Source organism: Leucoraja erinacea, chromosome 4 (assembly GCF_028641065.1).
Source record: "Leucoraja erinacea ecotype New England chromosome 4, Leri_hhj_1, whole genome shotgun sequence".
Lineage (NCBI taxonomy): Eukaryota > Metazoa > Chordata > Chondrichthyes > Rajiformes > Rajidae > Leucoraja > Leucoraja erinaceus.
The window spans coordinates 69,856,035-69,871,690 of NC_073380.1; the positions used below are offsets into that span (position 1 = coordinate 69,856,035).

The 15,656-nt window shown below is 40.4% G+C and overlaps 1 protein-coding gene and 1 long non-coding RNA gene across 17 annotated transcripts in view; one reads left to right on the forward strand and one right to left on the reverse strand.

The window, feature by feature from the left end:
* The window catches only part of tpd52 (tumor protein D52), a 165,356-nt gene that overhangs the window by 103,174 nt on the left and 46,526 nt on the right, over positions 1-15,656 (reverse strand). For 10 of the 16 annotated variants that reach the window (XM_055634549.1, XM_055634541.1, XM_055634542.1 and 7 more), the window contains 3 exons: positions 5,109-5,135; positions 4,815-4,856; positions 3,372-3,420 (listed from right to left, as the gene is read on the reverse strand). In XM_055634549.1, coding sequence (XP_055490524.1) covers positions 3,372-3,420; positions 4,815-4,856; positions 5,109-5,135 — 118 coding nt within the window. Of the gene's footprint in view, positions 1-3,371; positions 3,421-4,814; positions 4,857-5,108; positions 5,136-15,656 lie in introns of those variants that run through there. The other 6 variants (XR_008723344.1, XM_055634550.1, XM_055634540.1 and 3 more) reach the window with 2 other exon arrangements.
* The window catches only part of LOC129696536 (uncharacterized), a 106,163-nt gene that overhangs the window by 79,772 nt on the left and 10,735 nt on the right, over positions 1-15,656 (forward strand). The gene's annotated exons all lie outside the window — the stretch shown is intronic.

Consider the following 15,656-nt stretch of genomic DNA (forward strand, 5'->3'; position numbering starts at 1 on the left):
TTATGTTACTACCAATTGCAGTTGTATCATCAATGAAGATAAGTGAGCTAGTACCTTCAGCAGCCATACATGCCCAGCCAATAACACCCCCACCACCGTGTTTCGCAGATGAGGTGGTATGCTTTGGATCTTGGGCAGTTCCTTCTCTCCTCCATACTTTGCTCTTGCCATCACTCTAATATGTTAATCTTCTTCTCATCTGTCCACCTTTTTCAAGAACTGTGGTTGCTCTTTCAAGTCCTTCCTGGCAAACTGTAACCTGGCCATCCTACTTTTGCAGCTAACCAATGGTTTGCATATTGCAGTATAGCCTCTGTATTTCTGTTCACGAAGTCTTCTGCGGACAGTGGTCATTGACAAATCCACACCTGACTCCTGAAGAGTGTTTCTGATCTGTCGGACAGGTGTTTGGGGATTTTTCTTTATTATGGAGAGAATTATTCTGTCATCAGCTGTGGAGGTCTTCCTTGGCCTGACAACTCCTTTGCGATTAGTAAGCCCACCAGTGCTCTCTTTCTTCGTAATAGTTCCAATCAGTTGATTTTGGTAAGCTTGAGGTTTGGCTGATGTCTCTAACAGTTTTATTCTTGTTTCTCAGTCTCATAATGTCTTCTTTGACTTTCATTGGCACAACTTTGGTCTTCATGTTGATAAACAGCTATAAAAGTTTCCAAAGGTGATCCTTTTCTTGCGCATGGCGTGCACAGCCTAAAGTTGTAGGACAACTTGTTCTATTTGATCTTATTTGATTGTGCACGCCGGGTTGATTGCATTCGTCGAAACAGGGCGGACCACATGAAGGTTGCAATCTTCCACCCCAACCAAAGGTGATGAAAAGACTGGAGGAAAGATTCTTAGACTTGCATTAAGGAGGCAATTAAGCACACCTGCGCAATTACAAAGACCTGTGAAGTCATGTGTCCCAAACATTATGGTGCCCTGAAATGGAGGGACTATGTATAAACACAGCTGTAACTTCTACATGGTGAAACCAGAATATAACAATAATAAAATCTGACAATGTGCACTTTAACCACGTGATTTTTTTTCTATTACAAACCAAATTGTGGAGTACAGAGGCAAATAAATAAATGATGGATCTTTGTCCCAAACATAGAAACATAGAAATTAGGTGCAGGAGTAGGCCATTCGGCCCTTCGAGCCTGCACCGCCATTCAATATGATCATGGCTGATCATCCAACTCGGTATCCCGTACCTCCCTTCTCCTCTGATCCCCTTGGCCACAAGGGCCACATCTAACTCCCTCTTAAATATAGCTTATGGAGGGCACTGTATACCAGAAAGATCACATTAATTTTGTAATTAAATAACTCTATACAAGACAAATGTTATCATTTATCACCCAATTTAGTGATTTCTGATGCCTAAAGTATTTGCAGCAAAACGTGAGTAGCAGTGCTCCTTTGGTCACACGTGAAATGTGTGATTTAAAAGCAGCGTAACTGTTTTTATATTTATTGTTTCTTTTAATTTTTTATATTTTGTGTTTTAACTTTTCACTGAAATACTTAATAATGAATAGTACTCAAAATCATGAAATAAAAATCTAGTCTGCTCACCTATTTTATCAGTCTAATTCTGTTGTCCCTCCTGTTTTCAGACCTCGTCAATGCTATAATTTTTTTTGCACTCGTCGCAAACTTTAAAAAAAAAAAATCAAACATCCCGATTGACCTGAACTATGGGCCTCGTGGTAGGCTACGTGCCAACATTTTTCAAGGGAGCTTAGAAATGAGTGTAAGAGACAGTATCCAAGTAGTAGCGTAGTGGGCACTCTGAGATCTGAAGAATGCTGTGTTCACTTTTTTTGTTTTGAATCATTGGTTAGTAAAACTCTTTTTGCACTTTTATGTTCTGTTCTCGTAAATGTTGCTTCTAGTTTACTATAGAAATGTTTAAATTCCGTTATAATTTTTATTGCTTGTTGCTATGTTGTTGTAAAGTGTGTGCACTGTAGTAGCAAAGGGAATCAAAAGTGATCGGTTTCTAGATAGATATGCCATTTATTGTCACTATACATGTACAGTGAAACTGAAAGCTGCTCGTACTCAGTGCATACATACAATTTAGCACAAAAAACAAGAAACAGAAAAAACAAAAAACAGAAGGGAGATGGGGGGGGGGGGGAAATAGGTGCACAAATTCTGCGGCGCTACATACATATATACATATATACAGATGGAAGTCCGTGTTGGGCGGTGCAGTCAGTGCATGTGTGAATTTGAATTTATAGTAGTTATAATTCTCGGAAAGCAACTATTCCTGAGTCTGTTTGTCCTGGATTTGATGCACCTATAGCTCCTTCCAGAGGGCAGCAGGTCGAACAGTCCAAACGCAGGATGGGAGCTGTCTTTGATGATCTTCTTTGCCCTGCTAAGGCAGCGGGAGGTGTAGATGTCCATCAGGGAGGGGAGAGGGCAGCCAATGATCCTCTGCGCTGTCCTGGTTACCCTCTGAAGCCTCTCCCTGTCTGCCATGGTGCAGCTGCCATACCATGCTGTAATGCAGTATGTCAGCAGGCTCTCGATGGACGAGCGGTAGAAGGTCAGCAGCAGGTTAGAGTCCAGGTTGTGCTTCCTGAGGACCCTCAGGAAGTGCAGCCGCTGCTGAGCCTTCTTGATGACCGCTGTCGTGTTGTCCGTCCAGGAGATGTCAGCAGCGATATGGACGCCGAGAAACCGGAAGGTGTTGACCCTCTCCACACACTCGCCGTTGATGTGTAGGGGGGCTAAGTCGGTGCTGTGCCTCCTGAAGTCGACAATGAGCTCTTTTGTTTTCCTGGTGTTCAGAGCCAGATTGTTTTCTGAGCACCAGGTTGTCAACTTCAGGACTTCCATAACGCCATGTATCGTTGAAAGTATGCACACAGATGCTTTTGGTTCCGAGCAAATTGAGTAAATTAACATCGAATTCGATGAAAGGTTACTATATGCTTTCCCATTTATGTATATAATAAAAGAAAATAATAAATATATATTTCAAATTTTGAAAGTACTAAATTTTGGTCAAATTTTGATCACAAATTAACGCAAAAAGATCATAGGTAGGCTCATTTTTAATGCTGTGGTATTTTGTTATAATTTAATAACTTTCAAATTTGGCCACCCATGTCACAGGTTGGTACCCTTATTCACGAAAACACCCACATATATCCTCCAGTAAGAAATGTTCAAAACACTTTAAAAATGGATATGCATCCATTTTCCAGTTTACAAGGGAAAATGCAAGAGACATTTCCAAATTCTGACACTGTACACTTTAATCTCCCTTAGTCTAACAGTATCTACCTTCACAAATATGACATTTTCAAAAATTATGCACTGTATTGCAACTTTTTTTTTTAACTTACTTTTATGTTTTCAACTCTATCTTCGAAGGATTTGAAAGTCGGTGAATTTCTACAAAACAAAAGGAAACTCTGTTTAACACTTAAAGATTGAACAGAAGAAAATGTTTACAAGGTTCAGCCAAAACACTTTATAAATAGAATGATAATCATTCACATTATTTCACTTGAAAACAAAAATCATAGTCATACAAGTGGAAACAGGCCTTTCAACCCAACTTGCCCACACCAACCAACATGTTCCATCTACATTAGTCCTACCTGAATGGGTTCAGCCCATAACCATCTCAACCTGTCCTGTCCATGTACTTGGCTAATTGCTTCTTAAACATTGTGACAGTCCCTGCCTCCACTACTTCCTCTGGCAGCACATTCCATACACCCACCACCCTTTGCATGAAAAAGTTACCAGTCGGATTCCTATAAAATCTTTCCCTTCACCTTAAATCTATGCCCTCTTGTTCTTGATTTCCCCAACTCTGGGCAAGAGACTCTATGCATCCACCTGATCTATTCCTCCTGATTTTATACTCCTTTATATGATCACCCCTCATCCTCCTGCGCTCCAAGAGACCCAGACTGCTTAATCTCCCCTATAGTTCAGACCCTCAAGCCCTGGAAACATCCTTATAACTCTTCTCTGCACCCTTTCCACCTTAACATCTTTCCTCTAACATGGCGCTGAGAACTGAATACAATACTCTAAATACTCAATAGAAAACAGTATTAATGTACAGAATAGACATAGAACTGTATAAAACGAACGGTGCATTGTAGGAATAGAAATCCATACTTCTCGGGTACGATAGAAAGCACAATTTGGAAATGTTCTGGACAAGAGAAGCTGCAGCTGCTGAAATCCGGAGCAAAAAGCAAATTGCTGGAGGAGCTCCAGCAGGTTGAGTGACATTTGGACATTTGTTGGTTGGTGGTGGGGAGATGGTGGGGGGCAGAGAATAGGGAGGGGAAGAAATTGTCGATGTTATTTGTGTTGAGACGCTGCATCAGGAATAATTCTTCCCTTGAAACTGCCACATCACATATTACCTACTTTCTCAGGGTTAGATAATATCTAATATCATGTTTGCTAGTATTGCAACAAAACCAATCATGAGAATAATAAAAATCTCGGTTTGATTTTCTTCTCATTATTCAGCTGTACAAGAAAGCTGAAGTTAACAGCAAAGAGTGGAATGGGGTCAGCCAGACAGCTCTGTTAGCATCAAAATGTTTATCTCCCCCTTTTAAAATCATGCCTACTGAATTCCTCGCTTCCCCAATGAAGGCTGAAAATTATAGAGCGAGCATAATAGTTATCAATGTTAACATTTACAAACAAAAGTTAGTACATTCAAAACGTCTACGATCTACAATGTACAATAGAAACATCACATGCAATGACTAAACAATTTAATTACTTCAACGTTGTTAAAAAAAAAATAGTACCTCATAGCGGGCATGCTAATTGAGTGTCGTAGGGAGTGAATGCTAACAGGCCAGCATTAAGAAAACAGCAGAAAGTTAGTTTCAACTATTTAATATTCTATTAAATTCTTTGACTGATTTACAGAAAGGAATTATGTTCTTGATACAACTTAGTTTTACATTTAAAACAACATTCCATTTGATTTTCAGCAATATATCTATTAAACTTTATATCCAGCCATGCAAATCTATTCTTGAATTATTTCACAATGCAAACATATTATATCTCAAAAATTAAAGGTTATTCTTCCTTACCTAAAAGAATGTGAAATTGCATGTAATCTGCAGGATGTCATTGTGAGACGGAATGCATTAATAAGAAAATTGAACATAAAACAGATCACTACCACTGCAAGATTTATAATGAATACAGATATTTTTCAGTGATTAATGGGATTTATCTGCAAGCTTTATCAGCTCCCAATAAATAGTAATCACAATGATGCACTTATTTAAACAATTTTCCATAATTCTCCACTGGATTAGACATCAGTAAATTGAATTAGAAGAAACATTTTTTGTTTTTTAAAGATAAACAGTAAAAGGTAGCCCCAAGGAGAAAAAAAGGCAACAAAATGAACACACCCAGAAATTTCGTAGCAGGTGTCCAAATCTAAAGTACCATTCAAAAACCAGAATCCATTCATTAAATTTTATAACATCAATGCTCTTCTATTATAGAGTTTGCAAGTGCTAGCATTACAAACTACAACTTGCATTAAAAAGGAGTATATGCCAACAAAATGACTAACCTGAAGGATAATGCAAAAACAAAATATCATCTGATATTATTTTCAGTATGGTACATTCATAATTACCCACAAATCACTGAACTTTGCAAGACCCTCATGAACACTGGAGAGATTTGTCAACAATGGGAAACCGTACAACAGATTGTTGAACTCTAGAGGCAACTTCAATACATCGTCTCAGTAACACCTTCATTGACCCAGTCTGGATGGATGTGCCACCTCAAGTAGTAGGTGATAAAGGGGGGAAAGAACCGAGCAGGAACATTAGCTCAATTTTGTCTTCACCAATTAACCTGTAGCATTAATAACAATCACTACATTGTCCAAGCAAAATTAACTGAACTTGATGCATGATAGTCTTCTTGATGTGAGGTATCACTGGGATAAGCGGGATACGTTCAGAGCAGATCTATCACCTTAAAATTAGGCATTCTTGGGTCATTGCAGGGTGGCAGCTGTAGAACTGCATGCACCCACTATTTGCAACTTTGTGGCCTGCAATGTTTCTCACTTTTAATCGCCATTAAGCCAAAGTACTAACCGTGGCTCAAATGAGAAGCATACAGTGGCTTGCAAAAGTTTTCATACCCCTTGAACTTTTCCACATGTTGTCACGTTACAACCACAAACGTAAATGTATTTTATTGGGATTTTATGTGATAGACCAACACAAAGTGGTGCATAATTGTGAAGTGGAAGGAAAATGATACATGGTTTTCACATTTTTTTACAAATAAAAAACTGAAAAGTGTGGCATGCAAAAGTATTCAGCCCCCTTTACTCTGATACCCCTAAATAAAATCCAGTGCAACCAATTGCCTTCAGAAGTCACCTAATTAGTAAATAGAGTCCACTTATGTGTAATCTAATCTCAGTATAAATACAGCTGTTCTGTGAAGGCCTCAGAGGTTTGTTAGAGAACATTAGTGAACAAACAGCATCATAAAGCCCAAGGAACACACCAGACAGGTCAGGGATAAAGTTATGGAGAAGTTTAAAGCAGGGTTAGGTTATAAAAAAATATCCCAAGCTTTGAACATCTCACGGAGCACTGTTCAATCCATCATCCGAAAATGGAAAAGTATGGCACAACTGCAAACCTACCAAGACATGGCCGTCCACCTAAACTGACACGCCGGGCAAGGAGAGCATTGATCAGAGAAGCAGCCAAGAGGCCCATGGTAACTCTGGAGTAGCTGCAGAGATCCACAGCTCAGGTGGGAGAATCTGTCCACAGGACAACTATTAGTCGTGCACTCCACAAATCGGGCTTTTATGGAAGAGTTGCAAGAAGAAAGCCATTGTTGAAAAAAAGTCATAAGAAGTCCAGTTTGCAGTTTGCCACAAGCTATGTGGGGGACACAGCAAACATGTGGAGGAAGGTGCTCTGGTCAGATGAGACCAAAATTGAAGTTTTTGGCCTAAATGCAAAACGCTATGTGTGGCGGAAAACTAACACTGCACATCACCCTGAACACACCATCCCCACTGTGAAACATGGTGGTGGCAGCATCATGCTGTGGGGATGCTTTTCTTCAGCAGGGACAGGGAAGCTGGTCAGAGTTGATGGGAAGATGGATGGAGCCAAATACAGGGCAATCTTGGAAGAGAACCTGTTAGAGCCTGCAAAACACTTGAGACTGGGGTGGAGGTTCACCTTCCAGCAGGACAACGACCCTAAACATACAGCCAGAGCTACAATGGAATGGTTTAGATCAAAGCATATCCATGTGTTAGAATGGCCCAGTCAAAGTCCAGACCTAAATCCAATTGAGAATCCCTGGCAAGACGAAAATTGCTGTTCACAGACACTCTCCATCCAATCTGACTGAGCTTGAGCTATTTTGCAAAGAAGAATGGGCAAAAATTTTAAATTTCTAGATGTGCAAAGCTGGTAGAGACATACCCCAAAAGACTTGCAGCTGTAATTGCAGCGAAAGGTGGTTCTACGAAGTATTGATTTTATTTAGGGGTATCAGAGTAAAGGGGGCTGAATACTTTTGCACGCCACACTTTTCAGTTTTTTATTTCTAAAAAACTTTGAAAACCATGTATCATTTTCCTTCCACTTCACAATTATGCACCACTTTGTGTTGGTCTATCATAAAATCCCAATAAAATACATTTACGTTTGTGGTTGTAACGTGACAAAATGTGGAAAAGTTCAAGGGGTATGAAAACTTTTGCAAGCCACTGTAGAAGAACTAGCCAAGCACAACAAAAGCATTCTTAAAAAGAGGCACCAGCCCAATAAACTACAACAGGATTATATGAATTATAATCAGAACTGGACCTAGGGTTGAGATTTTTGATTCGAGAAAGGCTAACTTTGAGGAGATGCGAAAGGATTTAAAAGGAGTAAATTGGGACAGTTTGTTTTATGGGAAAGATGTGGAAGAGAAATGGAGGACATTTAAAGGTGAAATTTTAAGAGTACAGAATCTTTATGTCCCTTTTCGGTTGAAAGGAAATAGTAAAAATTGGAAAGAGCCATGGTTTTCAAGGGAAATTGGACCCCTGGATCGGAAAAAGAGCGAATTCTACAATAATTATAGGCAGCATGGAGTAAATTAGGTGCTTGAGGTGTATAAAGAATGTAAAAAGAATCTTAAGAAATAAATTAGAAAAGCTAAAAGAAGATATGAGGTTTCTTTGGCAAGTAAGGTGAAAGTAAATCCAAAGGGTTTCTACAGTTATATTAATAGCAAAAGGATAACGAGGGATACAATTGGTCCATTAGAGTCAGAGTGGACAGCTATCTGCAGAGCCAAAAGAGATGGGGGAGATACTGAACAATTTTGTTTCTTCGGTATTCACCAAGGAGAAGGATATTGAATTATGTGAGGTAAGGGAAACAAGTAGAGTAGCTATGGAAACTATGAGATTCAAAGAAGAGGAAGTACTGACACTTTTGAGAAATATAAAAGTGGATAAGTCTCCAGGTCCGGACAGGATATTCCCTAGGACATGGAGGGAAGTTAGTGTAGAAATAGCAGGGGCTATGACAGAAATATTTCAAATGTCATTAGAAATGGGAATAGTGCCGGAGGATTGGCGTACTGCGCATGTTGTTCCATTGTTTAAAAAGGGGTCTAAGAGTAAACCTAGCAATTATAGACCTCTTAGTTTGACGTCAGTGGTGGGCAAATTAATGGAAAGGATACTTAGAGATAATATATATATATAAGCATCTGGATAAACAGGGTCTGATTAGGAACAGTCAACATGGATTTGTGCCTGGAAGGTCATGTTTGACTAATCTTCTCGAATTTTTTGAAGCGGTTACTCGGGAAATTGATGAGGGTAACGCAGTGGATGTTGTGTATATGGACTTCAGTAAGGCCTTTGACAAGGTTCCTCACGGAAGATTGGTTAAGAAGGTTCAATTGTTGGGTATTAATGGTGGAGTAGCAAGATGGATTCAACAGTGGCTGAATGGGAGATGCCAGAGAGTAATGGTGGATGGTTGTTTGTCAGGTTGGAGGCCAGTGACTAGTGGGGTGCCACAGGGATCTGTGTTGGGTCCACTGTTGTTTGTCATGTACATCAATGATCTGGATGATGGTGTGGTAAATTGGATTAGTAAGTATGCAGATGATACTAAGATAGGTGGGGTTGTGGAAATGAAGTAGATTTTCAAAGTCTACAGAGAGATTTATGCCAGTTGGAAGAGTGGGCTGAAAGATGGCAGATGGAGTTTAATGCTGATAAGTGTGAGGTGCTACATCTTGGCAGGACAAATCAAAATAGGACGTACATGGTAAATGGTAGGGAATTGAAGAATGCAGGTGAACAGAGGAATCTGGGAATAACTGTGCACAGTTCCCTGAAAGTGGAATCTTATGTAGATAGGGTGGTAAAGAAAGCTTTTGGTGTGCTGGCCTTTATAAATCAGAGCATTGAGTATAGAAGTTGGGATGTAATGTTAAAATTGTACAAGGCATTGGTGAGGCCAATTCTGGAGTATGGTGTACAATTTTGGTCACCTAATTATAGGAAGGATGTCAACAAAATAGAGAGAGTACAGTGGAGATTTAATAGAATGTTGCCTGGGTTTCAGCAACTAAGTTACAGAGAAAGGTTGAACAAGTTAGGGCTTTATTCTTTGGAGCGCAGAAGGTTAAGGGGGGACTTGATAGAGGTCTTGAAAATGAAGAGAGGGATAGACAGTTGACGTGGATAAGCTTTTCCCCACTGAGAGTAGGGAAGATTCAAACAAGGGGACATGACTTGAGAATTAAGGGACAGAAGTTTAGGGGTAACATGAGGGGGAACTTCTTTACTCAGAGTGGTGGCTGTGTGGAATGAGCTTCCAGTGAAGATGGTGGAGGCAGGTTCGTTTTTATCATTTAAAAATAAATTGGATAGTTATATGGACGTGAAAGGAATGGAGGGTTATGGTCTGAGCGCAGGTATATGGGACTAGGGGAGAATACGTGTTCGGCACGGACTAGAAGGGTCGAGATGGCCTGTTTCCGTGCTGTAATTGTTATATGGTTATGGTTATAAGATGCAGCATGGCAGTCACATTCAAATGATCCTGCTGCCAATGGACTATCCCAAAATTCTTCAGCCATGTCATAATGGGATTTAATAGTGAACAATTAAGCACACTAAGATCTGTGCCATTCAAAGTACTATAGACAAGGTAGCATTGCAACCATCTTCAGAAAGAAGTGAATGGTCCATTTTGGTTTCTATGGGATCTCCATTTTTCCAGAAGCTTATTTATTCTATGAGATAATGTTTGACCCAACAAAGATTGTGGCTCCTGATAACATTTTGCTGTAAACTAAACTGCAAAACTTAACCTCACTGCCCTGCTTCATTCTTCAAATAAAAATTATCTGGTTTGTTCTGTCCAGAAAATAGGCAATCTAACGATCAATTAACATTAGAGTTATTTTCAATCATCAGTAAAGTGATGAACAATGTCATCAATAGTACAAGTACGTGCATAGACCATCAATCTGATGACCACTGCTATATTTGAGCTCACCCAAGAACACTCAGTTCCAGAACTCACTGTTTCAGTCCAAACATTGCCAAGAAAATCAAATTTTAGAGGGAAACTAACTGACCCTGCCCTCAAGGCAGCATTACATTGAACGTGACACTGAAAGTATTCTTGAATTTAATGAGAATTTGAAGAATCTTTTTACTGGCTAGAAGGATAACCAGCCAAACAGAAGAGAGACGTGGTTATTGGAGGCAGTCCCAAGATATTTCTGCAGCTGGTAATCAGGAGTGTCCGAGATACAACAATTCATCACTGCTTGGTCATATGTCCTTGTCAAATGTGGGAGTGCTCATTAATGATTGCATATCATTCATTTCCATTCTCAGCTCTTTAGTGAATTACCTACAAGCAACAAACTAAGCAAAACACTGAACTTCCAAGGATCATTGACATGACATTAATGTAGAAACAAGGAAATGCAGATGCCGGTTTGCAAAAGACAGGATGCTGAGTGTCCAGCCGTCAGTGTCTTTGGCTGCATGGCACTGACGTTGAGCAAAGATCAAATCCAATAGGTTGGTGTTATGCACTTCCCCTGGAGGGGGGGGGGGGGGGGGTTTATTGGTCACCATAGTTAACTGGATCTGTTAATTAAGATAATGAAAATTTATTTTCAAACAGCTTGCCCAATTCAAAAGCTCCACCACACCACCCTTTGTGACTGCAGGGGCACCATCTGGAAAATTAATTGCAGCAACTTGCCAGACTAAATTAGTGATTTTCTACCTTCCATTTTTGTTCTAACCAGATTAACACTTGCATTCAACTTCCCCCAGTCACTTTAGATCGTCCTGACATAAGAGTATAACTGTAGTTACACAATAACCTCCATCATATTCTGGAAATAATTTCTCAACACCACTGAGAAACAAATTATACAGAGTACAGAAGATAAAAGCAATATGTCATCAACAACAATAAATTCAACGACTCCTACAGCGTGAGAATTAACATAAATTCCTGATATCGAACATATTAAGACTACATTTTGCTTCAGAACTACCAAAGCCAGTCAGTTCCAGATGTTTGCTAAACCTCCCTCAAATAAAAAACACTTGAGTATAGATGCTGCTGCACCCGCTGAGTTTCTCCAGCACTTTTGTCTACCTTCGATTTTCCAGCATCTGCAGTTCCTTCTTAAACACCAGTAATATGACAAACGCTTTGCATTATTTATAATCCGTGCAGTGGCTGCCTAGCTGGGACATGTCATGTGTTTCTATCATACTTCCAAATAGCAGTCTATCTCTTCCACTCGAAGTTTAATCGCTAATGGTTTTGATCAGAGATAGAGGACAGTACTTCAAGCAGCAGCAGCACTCCAGTATCTCATGCAGGGAACTATTCTTGATATGCAAGCCTTGTCAATAAGTATTTTTTGGATAAATATGGGTTAAGTACATCTAGGTCTAGTTTCTATTGCCTCCAATTTAAGCATCAGTGGTGACATTAGAAATCAAGTGAAAACTCCAGAATGTTAATCCCCTTCGTCTAACGTCTACACTAATTATTAACCATCTGTTGTTAGTCATCTGATCACCTAATATCTAAAGAGATGGTACATTAACCAGTTTTGTTGTTTAAGCAATACCGAGGGTAATTGTCCTGTCAAATGCAAGAATGTAATTCAGAAAAAGAATTATGGAAAATTGTGGAAATATAAATAAAGGCTTCAAAGTAAAGACAATGAGCGGTATAATATGGTCATCATGCTGGAATTAATTTACAGTAGGACAATGATCGCTTTATTGGTGTTAAAATCAATCCATTTGAAAAATAATCAAAGCTGATAGGCATAAATGAAATAATACAATAGCCAGCAAACCCGAACCAAAAACATTCCTCATGGCAGAGGCACAAAAATGGTAAGAGGGAAAATAAAATATCCTAACTCTGCCAGAAACACAGCAGGTACTATCCAGGATGGAACTCATCCCATCCAAACCACTGCCTTCCCAGGTACCTTCCCCTGCAACCATAGTAGATGCAACACAAGTCCCTACAACTCCTCCCTCGACTCTGTCCAGCGACCCCGACTGTCCTTTCAGGTTAGGCAAAGGTTCACCTGCACCTCCTGCAACCTCATCTACCGTACCCGTTGTTCAAGGTGTGGACTTTTATATATCGGCGAGACCAAACGTAGACTGGGCGATAGTTTTGTTGAACACCTTTGCTCACTCCGCCTGGACTTACCCGATCTCCCGGTTTAAACACTTTAACACCCTTTCTCATTCCCACACTGACCTTTCTGTCCCAAGCCTCCTCCATTGTCAGAGTGAGGCCAAATGCAAATTGGAGGAAAAGCATTTCATATTTTGCTTGGGCAGCTTACAACCCAGTGGTAGAATATTAATTGTCTAACTTGTTGAATCTCATTGTCTGTACTCATTCTCATTTGGGCCACAGTTAACAATGGCCTGTTTCCTTTATCATCCTTACTTTTTTGCATATCTTTCATTCATTTGTGCTATATCTCTACATCACCGTCTATATCTCTTACTTCCCTTTCCCCCGACTCAGTCTGAAGAAGGGTCTTGACCCAAAAAGTTACGTATTCATTTTCTCCAGAGAAGCTGTCTGACCCACTGAGTTACTCCAGCTTTTCATGTCTATCTTTGACATAAACATGGGAACAGCTAACTAACTGAAAATTAGGATGGGATAAATGAGTCAATCAAGTCAGCAATTAGAATCAGTAATGAGTGAGGGCCTCAGATCATTACTGAGACTCAAACTATTTATGATCTTGGGTGATGGGGCCAAGTGCGATCTAAACAAATTTGCTCAAAGATAATAGTTGGGATAAGTTGAGGGAGAGAAAGAATCTTAAGAGATACAAATAGGATAAGAGAATGGGCGTGCAGTTGGTAGATGTAGTATCATGTGGGAGGTTATTGACTTCGTAAGGATGAATGCAAAAGCAAATTAATTAAATGGAGTGAGCCCACAAAATGTTTACAAATGAGACAGGAAAATGTAGTATATAAAACATAAAAGGTTAGCATGCAGGAACAGAAATTAACGTGCAAGGTTAATGGAACATCAACTTTTATTGCAAAGACAATTTTTGCTGCAACTTTACAGAGCACTGGTGACACCACATCTGGGAATTTTGGTCTCCATTTTCTAAGACATACCTACATTGGAGGCAGGGCAAGAGAAGGTTCATTGCATCGATGATGGGGTTGAAGTACGAACAAAGCAAGTGCAGTTTTGGTCTATCCTTATTGGAGTTTACAAGAATAAGAGAGGAACTGTGTAAAATGTACAATGCTGAGTGGGATTCAGAGGGTGGATATGTTGAGAAGACTTTTCACCTAGTGTGGTATCTGGAACCTGACGGCATCGTTTCAGAATAAGGGCTGCCATTTAAAATATGTAGAACTATTTCTAAAGATCACAGATTTTTGACAAGGAAGTCAAGAATTGTGGGGAGCCAGCAGGCACAGTGTTGGATGCGTGGAATGGATCAGACATGGCTTTGTTTCTTCATATTACTTTTACACACAGTACAATCAGAAAGAGATGTTTTTTTCCTCCAGTTGTCCCACTTGGGCATCTTTTCAAGAACAGTGTCTCAACTACCAAACTATTTTTCAAAGTGCAGCTTAGTAAAACTCATCAGGCTGCCCTGCAACTTCCAAATTTTGAAAACCACAAGCACTCTCAAAGTCTGTTAACACATCAGTGAGAAAATATTATAGCTGCAAACTGATCCCGACGAAGGGATCAATATAGGAATCAGGCAATGAACAACTTACTGAAATGAATGAATGAAGGCAGAAAGGAATGAATGAAGTTTATTGGCCAAGTATTCACATACAAGGAATTTGCCTTGGTGCTCAGCCCGCAAGTGACATGGCATACAGTGACAGTTAGGAATGACACATAAAAGATCAAACATTAATAATAAAACATTGATTAAACATGTAAATTAAATAAAATACCAGAGCAAAAGGAGGCTACAGATTTTTGGTTATTGAGTAGAGCTACTACTCGTGGAAAAAAGCTGTTTTTATGACTAGCTGTGGCAGCTTTGACAGTCTGGAGTCGCCTTCCAGAGGGAAGCGATTCAAAGAGTTTGTGGCCAGGGTGAGAGGGGTCAGAGATGATCTTACCCGCTCGCTTCCTGGCCCTTGCAGTGTACAGTTCGTCAATGGAGGGAAGGTTGCAGCCAATAACCTTCTCAGCTGATTGGATGATTCGCTGCAGCCTCCGGATGTCGTGGTTGGTTGCTGAGCCAAACCAGACCATGATGGAGAAGGTGAGGGCAGACTCTACGATGGCCGCATAGAATTGTACGGGAACTTAAAAGACTCCACAGATGTGACTGTGGTGTTGTTGATGATGAGTGGGGTGAGGGGAGGGGGAGCTCTCCTTAAGTCCACAATCAATTCCACTGCCTTAAGAGCATTGAGCTCCAGGTCGTTGCGATGGCACCAGGGCGCCAGCTGCTTCACTTCCTGTCTGTAGGTAGATTCTTCCCCATTCTGGAACAGTCCAACCAGGGTTGTGTCGTCTGCAAACTTGAGAAGCTTGACAGAGGTGTCAGTGGAGGTACTCAATGGTGTAGAGTAGAGGAGAGGGGAGAGTACGCAGCCTTGCAGTGCTCCTATGCTGAGGGTTTACGGGTCCGAGATGTGCTTTCCCAGCCTCACATGCTGTTTCCTGTCTGTCAGGAAGCTTGTGATCCACCGACAGATGGGTTCAGGCACAGTCAACTCTGAAAATTTGGAGTGCAGTAGCTTTGGCACAATGGTGTTGAATGTAGAGCTAAAATCAACAAACAAAATCCTCGCATAGGTCCCCTAGGTGCTGGAGGATGCAGTGCAGGCCCAGGTTGACTGCGTCATCCACAGATCTATTGGCCTGATATGAAAACAGCAGAGGGTCCAGTTCGTGATATCTTTCAGCTTGGCCAGCACAAGCCTTTCAATGGTCTTCATGACTACAGAGGTCAGTGCGACAGGCCTGTAGTCATTAAGACCAGTAATCCTTGCCTTTTTGGGTAAAGGGACAATGGTGGAGACT